The 16,817-nt window shown below is 42.6% G+C and overlaps 1 protein-coding gene across 6 annotated transcripts in view; it reads left to right on the forward strand.

Annotated features, from left to right (window-relative positions):
- Positions 1 to 16,817, forward strand: part of vps8 (VPS8 subunit of CORVET complex) — a 651,220-nt gene that overhangs the window by 336,891 nt on the left and 297,512 nt on the right. For all 6 annotated transcript variants that reach the window (XM_078229111.1, XM_078229112.1, XM_078229107.1 and 3 more), the window contains one exon: positions 6,575 to 6,655. In XM_078229111.1, the coding sequence (XP_078085237.1) occupies positions 6,575 to 6,655 (81 nt within the window). The remainder of the gene's footprint in view (positions 1 to 6,574; positions 6,656 to 16,817) is intronic.

Genomic DNA, 16,817 nt, shown 5'->3' on the forward strand with positions numbered 1-16,817 from the left:
AAACCCCTAAGCTAATCCCAATTGCCCGCATTTGGCCCATATCCCTCTATACCCATCGTACCCATGTAACTATCTAAACGCTTTTTAAAAGATAAAATTGTACCCGCCTCGACTACTACCTCTGGCAGCTTGTTCCAGACACTCGCCACCCGCTGTGTGAAAAAATTGCCCCTCTGGACACTTTTGTATCTCTCCCCTCTCGCCTTAAACCTATGCCCTCTAGTTTTAGACTCCCCTACCTTTGGGAAAAGATATTGACTATCTAGCTGATCTATGCCTCCCATTATTTTATAGACCTCTATAATGTCACCCCTCAGTCTCCTACGCTCCAGAGAAAAAAGTCCCAGTCTATTGAGCCTCTCCTTATAACTCAATCCATCAAGTCCCGGTAGCATCCTAGCAAATCTTTTCTGCACTCTTTCTAGTTTAATAATATCCTTTCTATAATAGGGTGACCAGAAATGCACACAGTATTCCAAGTGTGGCCTTACCAATGTATTGTACAACTTTAACAAGACATCCCAACTCCTGTATTCAATGTTCTGACCGATGAAACCAAGCATGCCGAATGCCTTCTTCACCACTCTGTCCACCTGTGACTCCACTTTCAAGGAGCTATGAACATGTACCCCTAGATTTCTTTGTTCTGTAACTCTCCCCAATAACCTACCATTAACTGAGTAAGTCCTGCCCTGGTTCAATCTACCAAAATGCATCACCTCGCATTTATCTAAATTAAACTCCATCTGCCATTTGTCAGCCCACTGGCCCAATTGATCAAGATCCCGTTGCAATTGGAGATAACTTTCTTCACTGTCCACTATGTCACCAATCTTGGTGTCATCTGCAAACTTACTAACCATGCCCCCTATATTCTCATCCAAATCATTAAACAAATGACAAATAACAGTGGGCCCAGCACTGATCCCTGAAGCACACCTGGTCACAGGCCTCCAGTTTGAAAAGCAACTCTCTACAACCACCCTCTGGCTTTAAAACTCTTACTGTGTTTACCCCAGTGCAACGCCGGCATCTCCACATTTTGTCAAGAAGCCAATTTTGTATCCATTTAGATACCTCACCCTGGATCCCGTGAGTTTTAACTTTATGCAACAACCTACCACGTGGTACCTTAGGTTCAGAGACCATAATTGTGCACAATACTCCATGTGCAATCTTACCAAGACTCTACATAATTGCAGCAAGACTTATTTCTCCTGTACTCAAATCATCTTCGACTAATGATCAACATATCATTTGCCATCCTAATTGTTTGCTGCACCTGCATGTTAGCTTTCAGTGACTTGCGAACAAGGATTCCCAAGTCCCTTTGCATGCTAAGGAACCTGAATGGCAGCTGTGGTTTCTAGAATTAAATCCACCTTTTATTGGCCAACTTCCAAATTGTATTTGGAGATAATCTTCTGTAAGCCTTATTATTATGTTGCAAAATCCTGTTATAATGACCTTAAATCCTATTTTCTGTTGTTGAAAGGACAGAATGAATATAGGCATTAAGCATCTAAACGTTCTCCCCATCTCTTGCTGTTACTTAATTGGTGGGTGATTTGTACACCGAAGAGGAAATGTTAGGATATACATTTCTAATTACATGTTAATATAATACAATTAATAATACAATAGGATCTTTTCTTCTTAAGTTCCACAGGAATTATAAAAGTGTATGAATGCCAGGAGGCCATTTTGACCCTTTCTTGGCTGAGCTGCAACCTAACTCTTTATACCTCCTTTTGATAACTTTGAATAACAAAATTCTATCCATTTTTGATTTGCAATTGGTAGTTGGCCCTGCATCAATTAGAATTTGGGGAAAAGATTTCCAAACTTCTGCTCTTTGTATGAAGGTGTGTTTCTTAATTTCACTGGCTCTAGTTTTTTTAGTCAATGCCCTTCCCCCCCAATCCCCATCCTCAATGCCCCAACCAATGGAAATATTTTCTCTCTCTCTATAATGTCAGTCACTCCACCTCAACATCTTGAAAACTTTGATAAAATCGCTTGTCGACCTCCTAAATTCCAGGGAATACAAAACTAGTTTTTGTCATCTTTCCTCATAACTTAACCCCTGGAGCCCGGGTATAATTCTGGTAAATCTACACTGCACTCCCACAAGGATGAATGTATTCTTCCTAAATCATGGTGCCTAGAATTGCTCACGATGCTCAAGGTGTGCTCTAACCAGGACTTTGTTTGGCTGAAGCATGACTTTTACCTCCTTGTATTTCAGTCCTCTCGATATAAAAGCCAACGTTCCATCAGCCTTCTTGATCCTGAGAATGAATTTTAAAAGATTGAACGTTTTCATTTTTGAAAAGACTTTCTTCCAAATCAACTTATGAAAGATGTGGGTCCTTAATAATGTTGAAGACAGGTTTTCCGTTTCTATGAATACTGGAAAGTAGAATTCGTCAGAGACATATACAGAACTACTTCTGAACGCTAATATTGGATCACCAGCCATACCGCAAAAATTCTATTGCATCATGCACCCTTTTCAGTAACTATCTGAATAATGGAATCCCTCCCTCCACCTCTTTGCAAGCTACTAGGACTTCACCAAAGTCCTGAATCCTACATTACTGTGATGGTACTGATGCAGGAAATGCTGATGTGAGAATTGATGTCTTTAAAAAATATTTTGGGGGACTTTGATTCAGTAAATAAGACTGTGTGTGTGTAAATTATTCAATTAAGCTGTGGAAAGGTAAATGGAGACCATTTGCCTCGAAGAGTTGAGGGCTAAAAGGGGTGAAGTAGCTAAATTCATGCATTTAAAATGAAGCTTCAGTCGAGTTGTTCGATAAGTAAATAAGTAAAGTTTGGAAATTTGCATTAGGAGTTAGAGAAGGACTTCATTTTTCAGCTGTCAAATTTCAAGGGGGAATAAAAGGCTTTTACAGTTTGCAAAAGCTTCATAAACAAATTTTATGTGATCCCACAACGGGCAACAGGAAAGACATGAAAGATTTTTATACTTTGGAAAAGTCAAGTTCAAAGAATTGCTGAGACCAATGAAATCAAAGATGGAAAAGAAAAGGGGGTATGCAAAGAGAGAGATTGAGTTGATTTATGGTAGGCTATGTGGAGACGATCTCCTGGCAACAGTTCTGTGCTAGCAGAAGGTTAAGTCAAGTTGGAAAATCTTGGGCTTCAAAAAGCAGTCTTGATCTGAGGTTTCTTGGATTTCCACAGCAGAGTGGAAGTGAGTTGGAGAAGTTGTGTGGTATTCCTTTATTCAAGTAACACAGTTTTGCCTTGGGTAATATTACTGGATTTTTAATGTTGAACACTGATAAGAGTGTGTTGCCTGGAAGGTACTTACTTGTGGGTCTGATCAAGTAGGGAGAGAGGGAATGTTTTGTAAGACTGTTTTTAACTGTGTAACTGTAATCTTGTGTGCTTAAGTTTTCTTTTCTTATTAATAAATCTTTTACTTGTAAATTTTAAATCTCCAAAGTGTTACTGGGCTTCGTGCTGCTGAGATCAGTATGTTTCCTCATTGCTAGGAGATCGTCTCCACATAGCCTACCATAAATCAACTCAATCTCTCTCTTTGCATACCCCCTTTTCTTTTCCATCTTTGTTTTCATTGGTCTCAGCAATTCTTTGAACTTGACTTTTCCAAAATATAAAAATGGGTATGACCAGTCAGCCACGTTCCCCTTTGGGATTTGATTTGCTCAGCAATTAACACCTGCTCTGGTTATAACATTGAGAAGAGAAACTTTGTGTTTGTGATGTGGTAACTTCTTAACTGTAACACAGGTTTTGGAAGTTTCCATTTTAAGAAAATCATTCCGAATTTTTTTTTTCCAAAAACTGTCTTTTTCGCTGTTATTTAAAGCCACCCTAAAACCCATCTCTATGGATATGTTTCTGGTTATCTGTTCTGCTATCTCCTTATGTGCTTAGGTATCATATCTTAATAAAAGCAAATTACTGCAGATGCTGGAATCTGAAACCAAAAGTGAAAATGCTGGAAAATCTCAAGGGTCATCTGGACTCCAAACATCAGCTCTTTTCTCTCCTTACAGATGCTGCCAGACCTGCTGAGATTGTCTTGCCTGATAATGTCCCATAACTTCCTGGTTCTCCAGTCTTGCATTTAGGGAGTACTCCAGTAATGCACTGGGGAAATACTTCTCGGACGTTCCCAGTGAAGGGCTCACACAATTGTCCAAACGCACTAACTGGACAATTGCACTGGGCTGGGAACCACTAATCGCTAATTATGGATGGTCCTGCCAGATTTACCCTGATGGTTACTCTGGAAGAGTTAGAAGGAAAAATAATTAGTTCTAACTCCAGAGTAACGACTTAAAAAACCCTGACTGACATACACAACCCCCAGCAGATTCCCCACACCACCCTCTTTCTTCTCCTACCCCCCCCCCCCCCCCCCCCCCCCTGTCCTCCCGGCCTGCTTCCTCACTGTAGTCCTTCCTTAGTCTCACCGGTGCTAACAATTCGTCGGTTCCTGGTGCAATTTCTGCAATGTTTTCCTTGTCAATTTCTTGAATCTCCCACCTACGTAAAATACACTTCAGCCAAGAAGCTGCTGTACAAGTCTGATCTTCTAAATCTTGGTCCACAATGACCCCTATCATCACTCACCGCTGTTGGCCCTCTGACCCCATCCTGTTCAATTCACACTCTTTGGCAAGTTAATAAATATCATCACAAACTTGTTCTACCTGATCGCTGCAACCTTCACCAGTTTTACGTCCTTTCACTTTCCTGACTGAAGTTCTTGGCATTCGTTCCCACCCTTCCTCCCCCTCTGCCTTCAGCCATCTTGATGCCTCATTCAGAACTCTCTCACTAAACCCCTCTGTAGTCATCTTCCCAAGTTAATTTCCAGCTCTATACATCATCTGGCAATGGTTACAAAGTTAATTGCTTTGTATAAATATAAGTCCAGTAAGTAGTTTCACAACACCAGGTTAAAATCCAAAAGGTTTATTTGGTAGCTCGAGCTTTCGGAGCGCTGCTCCTTCATCAGGTGAGTGCAGGATTTGTTTCACAAACAGGACATATATAGACACAAACTCAATTACATGATAATAATTGGAATGTGAGTATTACCAGGTAATCAAGTCTTTACAGATGCAGACAATGCAAGTGGAGACAGGGTTAAGCACAGGTTAAAGAGGTGTGTATTGTCTCCAGCCAGGTCAGTTAGTGAGATTTTGCAAACCCAGGCAAGTCGTGCGGGTTACAGGTAGCATGACATGAACCCAAGATCCAGGTTGAGGCCATCCTCGTGTGTGTGGAACTTAGCTATCAGTTTCTGCTCGGTGATTCTGCGTTGCCGTGTGTCTTGAAGGCCGCCTTGGAGAACGCTTACCCGAAGATCAGAGGCTGAATGCCCGTGACTGCTGAAGTGTTCCCCGACAGGAAGAGAACACTCCTGTCTGGTGATTGTCGAGTGGTGTTCGTTCATCCGTTGTCGTAGCATCTGCATGGTCTCCCCAATGTACCATGCCTCGGGACATCCTTTCCTGCAGCGTATTAGGTAGGCAACATTGGCCAAGTCGCAAGAGTATGTACTGTGTACCTGGTGGATGGTGTTCTCACGTGAGATGATGGCATCCGTGTCGATGATCCGGCACGTCTTGCAGAGGTTGCTGTGGCAGGGTTGTGTGGTGTTGTGGTCACTGTCCTCCTGAAGGCTGGGTAGTTTGCTGCGGACAATGGTCTGTTTGAGGTTGCACGGTTGTTTGAAGGTAAGTAGTGGGGATGTGGGGATGGCCATGGCGAGATATTCATCTTCATCTATGACATGTTGAAGGCTCCGGAGAAGATGTCGTAGCTTTTTCGCTCCAGGGAAGTACTGGATGACGAAGGGTACTCTGTCCACCGTGTCCTGAGTTTGTCTTCTGAGGAGATCAGTGCGGTTTTTTGCTGTGGCACGTCAGAACTGTCGATTGATGAGTCGAGCGCCATATCCTGTTCTTCGTAGGACAACAGAGCAGAAACTGATCGCCAAGTTCTGCACATATGAGGACGGCCTCAACTGGGATCTTGGGTTCATGTCACACTATCTGTAACCCCCACGACTTGCCTGAGCTTACAAAAACTCATTAACTATCCTGGTTTGAGACAACTCACACCTCTTTAACCTGTGCTTAACCCTCTCTCCATCGCATTGTCTGCACCTGTAAAGACTTGATTACCTGATAAGACTGACATTCCAACTATTATCTTGTAATTGAGTTTGTGTCTATATATGCCCTGTTTGTGAAACAAATCCTGCACCTACCTGATGAAGGAGCAGCGCGCCGAAAGCTCGTGCTACCAAATAAACCTGTTGGATTTTAACCTGGTGTTGTGAGACTACTCTGTGCTTACCCCAGTACAACGTCGGCATCTCCACATCAAATATAAGTCATTGCAAGAGTTATGTTGCTCAAAATGAACGAAGGGTGAATAGTTTTTACATTAAATTTCAGCTGTTATCACAGCTGATGGAAGAATTTGACTGATGTTGCTATCCTTCTATAGGTCATGTGCTGTTTACAATAACTCTTGTGTCCTATCTGATTATTTGCAGGATCCAATGTATGGAAAAGGAAAACTTGGAGAAATTCAAACGCTTATACTTGGAATGTTAGATACCTTCAATTATGAGCAAGTGAGTAACCAGGGAATCTGTTCTCATAAATATCAGTATGTCTTCCATCTGCAACCCCCCCCACCCCCACCACCTCGCCAATGGTGTAGCATGTTGTGTGTGTCTTTTCAAGGGATTAAAGGTGAAATAACTCTTTTGCTCACCAAGTGGTAGATTTATTTTCCACTTTTGATCAGTGTCCCAACCTTACAATGTTGACTACAATTCAAAAGTGCTTGCAAAGTACTTACTGTGTTAGCTCTGAAGTTCCTTGGGGCATTGTGAGGCAATATAGAATTTTCAATTCCTCCTTTAATGGACTCTCGGGTCAGCTATAGATTTGGCTTGGGTACAGCACAGCAATCTAACTACATTGTACAATCCGGGTTTCCCATTACAAATATGAACTTGAAAATGTAGAAGAATTTAGCTATAACTTCTTCAGTGGCAACAATTCTTAGCATTTTATTCCAGTTGATAATCAGTTGTTATCCAGAGAGACCATGATCGATGGTTGGCAGGGATTTACAAGGAGGTTGTCAAGCCCGCACATGTGTCAGAAATTCTTTGTGGACATAATGGAATTAGTTGGAGAAAGCAATCCAGTAGCTAAAATCTTGTTAGGTTCTAAGATGGTATCTAAAATAGTTCCACATGTAAGGCTTAACAGAATGATTAAAATTTATGGAATTAATGGCACACCAGCCAATTGGACCAAAATTTAGAATGGGATCATAAAGATAGCGTTGACAATGAAATAGATTTGTTGACTATCAGTGAATAGTGAACCTCCACGGGCATCTGCTAAGAGCTCTACAGTGTTTACTCTATTCACAAATGACGTGAAGGAGGACATTTTAAAAATAAATTCTGGTTTGAGGGAGATATTTTGATTTTTAGGATTTGATCCTTACTCAATCCTTTCCTGCCCATAGCTGGTGTTAAAATTGGGGTCACCGAGTCTGACTCAGTTCCATTGTTGATGACGGTGAGTGAATTAGCAGTATTCTACACCTCTGGCTCATGCATGAGGAATGGCCTTTTGTTTGAGGCACCAGGAGTCAGCCAGCTTGTGTCATTGTCTTCAGGAGTAGACAGACACGAGGAGAAAATCAGTGACGAAAATAAGGAAAAACAAAGACAAAGCCTAGATGTTTTTGCTAAAGGAAGTGCGACCTTCTGTTGTCTCGCAATATTATTCACATTAGTCCAGGTCAAAGCATAGAAAATAGGTGCAGGAGTAGGCCATTCGGCCCTTCGAGCCTGCACTACCATTCAATATGATCATGGCTGATCATGCACTTTCAGTATCCCACTCCCGCTTTCACTCCATCCCTTTAGCCACAGGGCTACGTCCAGCTCCCTCTTGAACATGTCTATCAAACTGGTCCCAACAGCTTTCTGTGGTAGAGAATTCCACAGGTTCACAAACTCTCTGACTGAAGACGTTCTTCCTCATCTCAGTCCTGAATGGCTTACCCTTTATTCTGAGACTGTGCCCCCCCCGCCCCCCCCCCCCCCCCCCCCCCCAACATTGGAAATATTCTTCCTGCGTCTCGCCTGTCCAGTTCCATCAGGATTTTATATGTTTCTATGAGATCCCCTCTCATTCTTCTCAATTCCAGTGAGTACAAGTCCGGTCGATCCAGTCTCTCTTCATATGTCAGTCCTGCCATTCCAGGAATCAGTCTGGTAAACCTTTGCTGGACTCCCTCAATAGGAAGAATTTCCTTCCTCGGACTAGGAGACCAAAACTGCACACAATGCTCAAGGTGTGGCCTCACCAAGGCCGTGTATAACTGCAGCAAGACATCCTTACTCCTATACTCAAATCCTCTTGCTATGAAGGCCAGCAATGCCATTAGCTTTCCTCACCACCTGCTGTACCTGCATGCCAACCTTCAGCGACTGTTCCACCATGACACCCAGGTCACGTTGCACTTCCCCTTTTCCTAAATTGCCACCATTCACATAATAATCTTCTTTCCTGTTTTTGCCGCCAAAGTGGATAACCTCACATTTATCCACATTATATTGCATTTGCCAAGTATTTGCCCACTCAGCCAGCCTGTCCAAGTCACCCTGCAGCCTCTTAGCATCCTCCCCACAGCACACACTGCCACCCAGCTTAGTGTTGTCTGCAAATTTGGAGACACTGCAGGTGCTTCAGAAAAGTCTGAGAGGAAAATTAAAAAACAGGCCATTTGCTAAAGCTTTAATTAAAACCTTGGATGCAGGAGTGTGAAATGTTTGCTGATGTCTGCACCTTCTGCAAAAGTTAATTTAATTTCTCAATCTACATTTGTTTGCACAGATCTACGGGTCTATTTGCTTTGTTGTCGCACTTGCTCTTCAGTATCAGTTTGCAAATGTAGATTTCATTTTCCATTATTAATGAGAATTTGTAACTCTGGCATTCCAATAGCTCAACTTGTGAATGTTTGAGGAGATTTAGGAAATATCTGTCTGTGCACTGAATTCAGAAGAGTTTCTCTTTGTCTAAGATGAAAGCTAATTATTGAAAACTTATATGGAATAAAGAGGAGGATATAAGAAATGTAGCTGCAATTTATTGACCCCATTATTCGTAGCCAGAATGGGGATAATTGCCCTGCCAATCACTGAAGACTGCAGTGTTGTAAGTGACTGGGATTGATTTTATACAAATAATATGGTGAAGCGATGGCCTAGTGATATTATTGCTAGACTATTAATCCAGAAACCCAGCTAATGTTCTGGGGACCCAGGTTCGAATCCCACCATGGCAGATGGTGGAATTTGAATTCAGTAAAAAAATTATTTGGAATTAAGAATCTATGGGTGACCAGGAAACCATTGTCGATTGTTGGAAAAACCCATCTGGTTCACTAATGTCCTTTAGGGAAGGAAATCTGCCATCCTTACCCGGTCTGACCTACATGTGACTCCAGCCACAGCAATGTGGTTAACTCTCAACTGCCCTCCAAGGGCAATTAGGGATGGGCAATAAGTGCTGGCCAGCCAACGACGCCCATGTCCCATGAATGAATTTAAAAAAACATGTAACTGTCCTCCATTCACTACATTTTCCTGCTTGTATTGGGAGAAGTTTTGGTCATGGATACTGTTTTTTCTAGTTCATAGAGATTATTTTTAAATTCTTTCCAAGAGGATTATGTTTTGAAATGTCCCTTTAAGTTTAAGTAAGAAAGATAGCCCTGAAAAGCAATGATGGTAAATTCCTGATAAACACCTCAGTTCAAAGAAATGCTCATGTGGTCTCAGATTGCCATAGGAAGAGAAATCATAGATCATAAAATCATAGAATCCCTAGAGTGCAGAAGGAAGCCCATCGAGTCCAAGCCCTATCCCCATAACCCTACTTATTTACCCAACTAACCCCCTGACAGGGGCAATTTAGCATAGCCAATCAATTTAACCTGCACATCTTTGGACAGTCGGAGTATAATAAAAAGAAAGCTCGGGGGTTTCCAGTGGATATTTTAGCATCTTTCACAGTGTCTCACAAAGCAAAGGACTGCTGAGACATGGGCAGGAGTAAAAATGGAATTCTCCCAGGAATAGGTCTTCCCTACTCTGGAGGAAATAATGGGGAGCAGACGAACGACTGCTTTTAAAGGATCCAGAAGTCTCTGGAATTCTGGATTGGTTAGGACAGTCATGGCCTGAGGGAGAGGGGGATTTGTTGAGGTGTACCTGGTTTTTAATAATTGTATCTAGCAATTTTCAAACTGGAATTTTCCATGTGACGTGGGAAGTGGTAAACCTCTGCTGGGGAGCTAGGAGTGACTTTGAGACTGTCTCTGTAATGCCACATATCTGCCAGTACTGTGCCAGAAAGTAAAATAGTTTCATGAAGCATATTTTGGTTGCGTTAATTAATGTAAAACTTACTTTTCATTTATTTTGTATCAGATCCCTATTGGTTAATGCTTGATCAGTGTTGATTTTAGTTTGTTTCTTACAGTAAAAGTCTTAAAAACTAAAATCTGGTCCTTTGTTATTTCCCTTGATGCCATGGATATTCCTTTCTGTTAAAAATGTCCCTGTGGGGATTGTAACACTTTGGAGGCTGGTTTCTGCTGCGCTCAGAGTAAATAGACTCTGTCTACCGTATAATAGACTGGTCAAAGCTCCCCTTTAACTCATTGACAATGTTCAGATGTTGAAGAAGTTTACGTCAAAGAAATAAAAACTTATGGTTAAAATGCCAATATCCTGTCCCTGTATTAAACTTATTCAAATGTGGTTACAGTTCTGATCAATTATGCCCCTGGACAAGCACAGTCACAGCATTCAGCTATATGGAAAGGCAAAGAGCGACTTGTTAATGGTTCTTGCAACTTGATGTGTCATTAGTGTCAGGAGTGATTACTCACCCTCAGATCCCAACATTTTGAGAGTGTTTTGAAGGGGTTTTTAACATTCAGTTAAGTTTAGCTGTACGTGTGCAATTACTGAGTTCCAATTAACCCTTTGAAACTGTTGTAGATTTGAAAGAGACTGAATTATCAGAGTAAAGATCTGAACACTGAAGTAGCAAATGTCAAATATTTAAAAAGGGTAAAAGGAAAAAGATAAACTTATTGAAAATACACAACAGACTTCACAACTTCAACAGGATGATCAACCCGGGTAGAATTGTGTGTAAACCACCTTGGGTCCCTGCACCAACACAGGTTCTCTGATACCCTGTTCCTGAGAGCTCACGGCACGTACAAGAATGACTAGGCTCACACTTACAACTGCAGTGTTCTCTTGGTCTAGATACAAGACCATATTTCCAACCTGACGTGACCTCACCTTGATTCAGACTACTTGTTGTCAGCCAATTGGTTAATGTTGTTGTTGTTGGGTTAATTTCATTGAATTGACCATTTGCGCACATTGCCTTAAGCATGAAGACAATGCACATTTCAAAATGCTCCCGTTATCTAAAATTATACAAGCTTCTATTCATTATGGATGTTGATCTTAGTCATCCAAGGACAGGCCACAGGGATTAGTATCTTTGGATAACTGCCTGTACTCTCCTCTCACAGATAAAAGGATCCAGCCTTCAGTAACTACTTGATGATTAATTAATTATTCTTCAATTACCATATAATTGAGTTTCACTGCTCCATCCAATCATCTGTTGTTGGCTGGTTATTTAATGAGATTGTGTGATTGTACAATCGTGAGATTTACAAAGTGGCTTATTTTTAGACAATATATTAATAAAAATGGCATCTTCACCTTGTTAGCTTACCACAGTAAATGTAACATGAAAATACATATAAATGGTCAAGTTACCCTGAAATTCCACAGTCCAGCCTGCCTGGCCTCAGTACCAGAGGATCAATGTGGCTAAGCTGCTGTCATACATTGATGTGGCATTTAGATGATTCAATTTCTTTCGGACTTAGCGCTATTTTGTAATGTCTAACATTTTCAAATTTCTGTTCCACACAGACACAGATCAAAATGGATCATTAATGAGCTACCATTCTCTTAAGAAAACAAAACATAAAGCTGCACTGATAATTCTTTACTGCCCTCTTAACTCTCTGCCATCCTGATATTAGATGGCCCTGAAGGGATTTAATTTCTTTAGAGGAAGAAAATGCTACTTAAATTCTGCACCCTGACATGTGGAATCAACAGCTCCAAGATCCCCCCGCCCCCTAATTTCTAAATGACCTGATTTTCTAATTTCAGCTACACTTGCTCTTCCATCTTTTAAATTCCTTATCCTGTGAATCAAAATAGGGACTCAAAATCTCATTGTTAGGATGTCTGAGTCTTTTTCTGTCATGTTAATAGAGCTAGGTCAGTATATAAATCTAGAGCAATGTAGAGCTACTTCATTTGCACAAGACTCACTAGACTCTGCTTTTTCCAAACAAGAATTGCTTGAATAGTGAAATCAGTTTTTCACTTTGAGTAGAGAGCCTGATGGTGATTCCAGAATGCCATCCAACTCAGTTTTCGGAAACATCTTGGACTGATTTTAAGAACACATATTTCAGGCTTGGTGGAATAGTTAGTCATGTTACATCAATTATTTCTAATTTGGCAGCTCTACAATGAATCTCAATCTTGCCTTGATTGGCAGGACTACCCTGCTCTTGATTGGCACTTCGATTCATCTGGAATGTGGGGAGTACTAAGATTATCTACCTTGTACTGTTTAATTGGTTCTCCAAATAATGGTTCTTTATATTTACTTGGATTTTTAACTATTGAACCCATTGGATTATTTTCATCTGATTATATATCATATAGAACCTATCAGCCTAACTCCTTCGATAAAGACTTTTCTGCTGATTGGAGGCAGCTTGGCAGAACAGGAAAGTAAAGCTGGGGCTGTTTTAGCATCAGGGCATGCTCAATTCCAAAACGCATAAATATTAAAGCACTTGACAGAATTGGAATTGGCCATCATTGTATGATTTCACAGAGAGTTTCGGAATCATAGCCCAGAAACCTCTGACGAAGTGTTCCTGTGAGCCATCACCCTTTGGGAGTGGTGGTGGTGCTGCTGGTGGTGGTGGGGCAGGGGGGGGGGGGGGGTGTGGTGTTAGGTGGTCGTCATCATTGACTTGGTTTATTTCCTCTGAAAAAGGGTAGGCCAATGTTTCATAAATTCCAAAGTTGACAACTTTGTTAATTTATCTTCTACACTTTACCGTCAGACACTCGAGCGTTACTGGAACTCGTTTCACTCCTGTTCTTTATGACATGCTGATTGAATGCTACGTTTTGGTTTGCTGATTTCTAGAAAATACGGTCTTTTCAAACCGCAAATACAAATCCACATTTCCACTTCAAAGCGATTTGCCAAGAGGAACAGCGCCATGACTGATCAGGGTTGACTGTCAATATTCTAGTGTATTATGTAAGCAATGCAAGGCCAAGCAGTGTGTGCAAGTAACTGAAAAGGTGGCAGACAGCAGTGTTTGAGTAAAATTTAACCTTCACCCAAGACAGATATTCATACTTTAATATCTTGCTACCAGTTCTTCTGTAGCAAGTGGTCTATGGTATTAGCATTTTAATTTCTAGGATTTCCACGTTAGTTCAGTGCTGCTGCATGGTCTGGATAGAATGGTCGATTTGAGAACATTTGAGGTGGTTGTGGAAACATGTCTTATGGGTTGCTTCTTCCCCAGTAAACCACACATAGAAAGCCACAGCACAAACAGGCCCTTCGGCCCACAAGTTGCGCTGATCATATCCCTACCTCTAGGCCTATCTATAGCCCTCAATCCCATTAAATCCCATGTACTCATCCAGAAGTCTCTTAAAAGACCCCAACGAGTTTGCCTCCACCACCACCGACGTCAGCCGATTCCACTCACCCACCACCCTCTGAGTGAAAAACTTACCCCTGACATCTCCTCTGTACCTACCCCCCAGCACCTTAAACCTGTGTCCTCTCGTAGCAACCATTTCAGCCCTTGGAAATAGCCTCTGAGAGTCTACCCTATCCAGACCTCTCAACATCTTGTAAACCTCTATCAGGTCACCTCTCATCCTTCGTCTCTCCAGGGAGAAGAGACCAAGCTCCCTCAACCTATCCTCATAAGGCATGCCCCCCAATCCAGGCAACATCCTTGTAAATCTCCTCTGCACCCTTTCAATGGCTTCAACATCTTTCCTGTAATGAGGTGACCAGAACTGCGCGCAGTACTCCAAGTGGGGTCTAACCAGGGTCCTATAAAGCTGCAGCATTATCTCCCGACTCCTAAACTCAATCCCTCTATTAATGAAGGCTAGTACGCCGTACGCCTTCTTGACTGCATCCTCCACCTGCGAGGCCGATTTAAGAGTCCTATGGACCCGGACCCCAAGGTCCTTCTGATCCTCTACACTGCTAAGAATGGTACCCTTCATATTATACTGCTGCTTCATCCCATTGGATCTGCCAAAATGGATCACTACACACTTATCCGGGTTGAAGTCCATCTGCCACTTCTCCGCCCAGTCTTGCATTCTATCTATGTCTCGCTGCAACTTCTGACATCCCTCCAAACTATCCACAACACCACCTACCTTGGTGTCGTCAGCAAACTTACCAACCCATCCCTCCACTTCCTCATCCAGGTCATTTATGAAAATGACAAACAGCAAGGGTCCCAGAACAGATCCCTGGGGCACTCCACTGGTCACTGACCTCCATGCAGAGAAAGACCCCTCCCCAGCCACTCTCTGCCTTCTGCAGGCAAGCCAGTTCTGGATCCACAAGGCAACAGCCCCTTGGATCCCATGCCCTCTCACTTTCTCAAGAAGTCTTGCATGGGGGACCTTATCGAACGCCTTGCTGAAGTCCATATAGACCACATTCACCACTCTTCCTTCGTCAATGTGTTTGGTCACATTTTCAAAGAACTCAACCAGGCTCGTAAGGCACGACCTGCCCTTGACAAAGCCGTGCTGACTACTTTTGATCATACTAAACTTCTCTAGATGATCATAAATCCTGTCTCTCAGGATCCTCTCCATCAACTTACCAACCACTGAGGTTAGACTCACCGGTCGGTAATATCCCGGGCTGTCCCTGTTCCCTTTCTTGAATATAGGGACCACATCTGCAATCCTCCAATCCTCCGGAACCTCTCCCGTCTCCATCGACGATGCAAAGATCATCGCCAAAGGCTCCGCAATCTCCTCCCTCGCCTCCCACAGTAACCTGGGGTACATCCCATCCGGTCCCGGCGACTTACCAACCTTGATGCCATTCAATAGTTCCAACACATCCTCTTTCTTTATGTCCACATGCTCGATCCTTTCTGTCCACCGCAAACCAGCAGTACAACCACCCAGATCCCTTTCCACCGTGAATACCGAGGTAAAGTATTCATTAAGCACCTCCGCCATTTCTAACGGTTCCTCACAAACTTTTCCCCCTTCACCTTTTAAGGGTCCTATGCCTTCACATCTCATCCTTTTACTCTTGACATATTTGTAGAAAGACTGTGTGATGGATTTTGTACTTTTTTGATCACTTTCTATCCTCAAGGAGTGGATAAATACTTGTGGGCAGTCCTGTAGGGAGTGTTCTCTCTGTTCCTCTTGGATATTCTTTATTTGTGAGTCCATGTATGAAATATTGAACACAAAAGCAGGGATATAATGCTGGAATGGCATAAAACAGCGGTTAGGCCACAGCTGGAATTCTGTGTACAGCTCTCGTCGCTCACCACAGGAAGGACATCATTATCCTTCAGACAATTTACAGGAATGGAACCAGGGCTTGAAAATTGTAACAATGAGGAGAGATTGGATAGGTTAGGGTTGTCTTTCTTGGAACTGAAGCGTGACCTAATTGAGGCGCACAAAATTATGAGGGGAATAGATTTCAGGTGATTGGTAGAAGGATTAGAGGGGTCATGAGGAAAAGCCTTTTCACCCAGAGGATGGTGGCCATCTGGAATTTACTGCCCAAGTTGGAATTTGAGGCTGACATGCTCAACCCGTTTACCTGGATCTGCATCTGAAGAGCTGGAACCTGCAAGGCTACGGATCAGGTGCTGGAAAGTGGGATTGATATAGTGGCTAGTTTCATAGAATCATAGAACCCTACAGTGCAAAAAGAGGCCATTTGGCCCATCGAGTCTGCACCGACCACAATCCCACCCAGGCCCTACCCCCATATCACTACATATTTTACCTGCTAATTCCTCTAACCTATGCATCTCAGGACACTAAGGGGCAATTTTTCTTTTAGCATGGCCAATCAACCTAACCCGCACATCTTTGGACTGTGGGAGGAAACCGGAGCACCCGGAGGAAACCCACACAGACACGAGGAGAATGTGCAAACTCCGCACAGACAGTGTTTCCTTCTCTCTCTTTTGGCCACGCAGAAACAATGGGCCGAATGGCCTCTTTCTGCGCCATATATAACTTTTCTATGGATCTAATATGGTGAGTACTGGGTTTGGCTATGACAGCCAAACCCAATTCTTGTTCTCCTCGAATCCACTTGCTTTTAGGGCAGCACAGTGGTTAGCACTGTTGCTTCACAGTGTCAGGGACCCGGGTTTGATTCCCGGCTTGGATCACTGCCTGTGTGGAGTTGGCACATTCATAAGAACTAAGAACTAGGAGCAGGAGTAGGCCATCTGGCCCCTCGAGCCTGCTCCGCCATTCAATAAGATCATGGCTGATCTTTTTGTGGACTGAGCTCCACTTACCC

Source organism: Mustelus asterias, chromosome 14, assembly GCF_964213995.1.
Source record: "Mustelus asterias chromosome 14, sMusAst1.hap1.1, whole genome shotgun sequence".
NCBI lineage: Eukaryota > Metazoa > Chordata > Chondrichthyes > Carcharhiniformes > Triakidae > Mustelus > Mustelus asterias.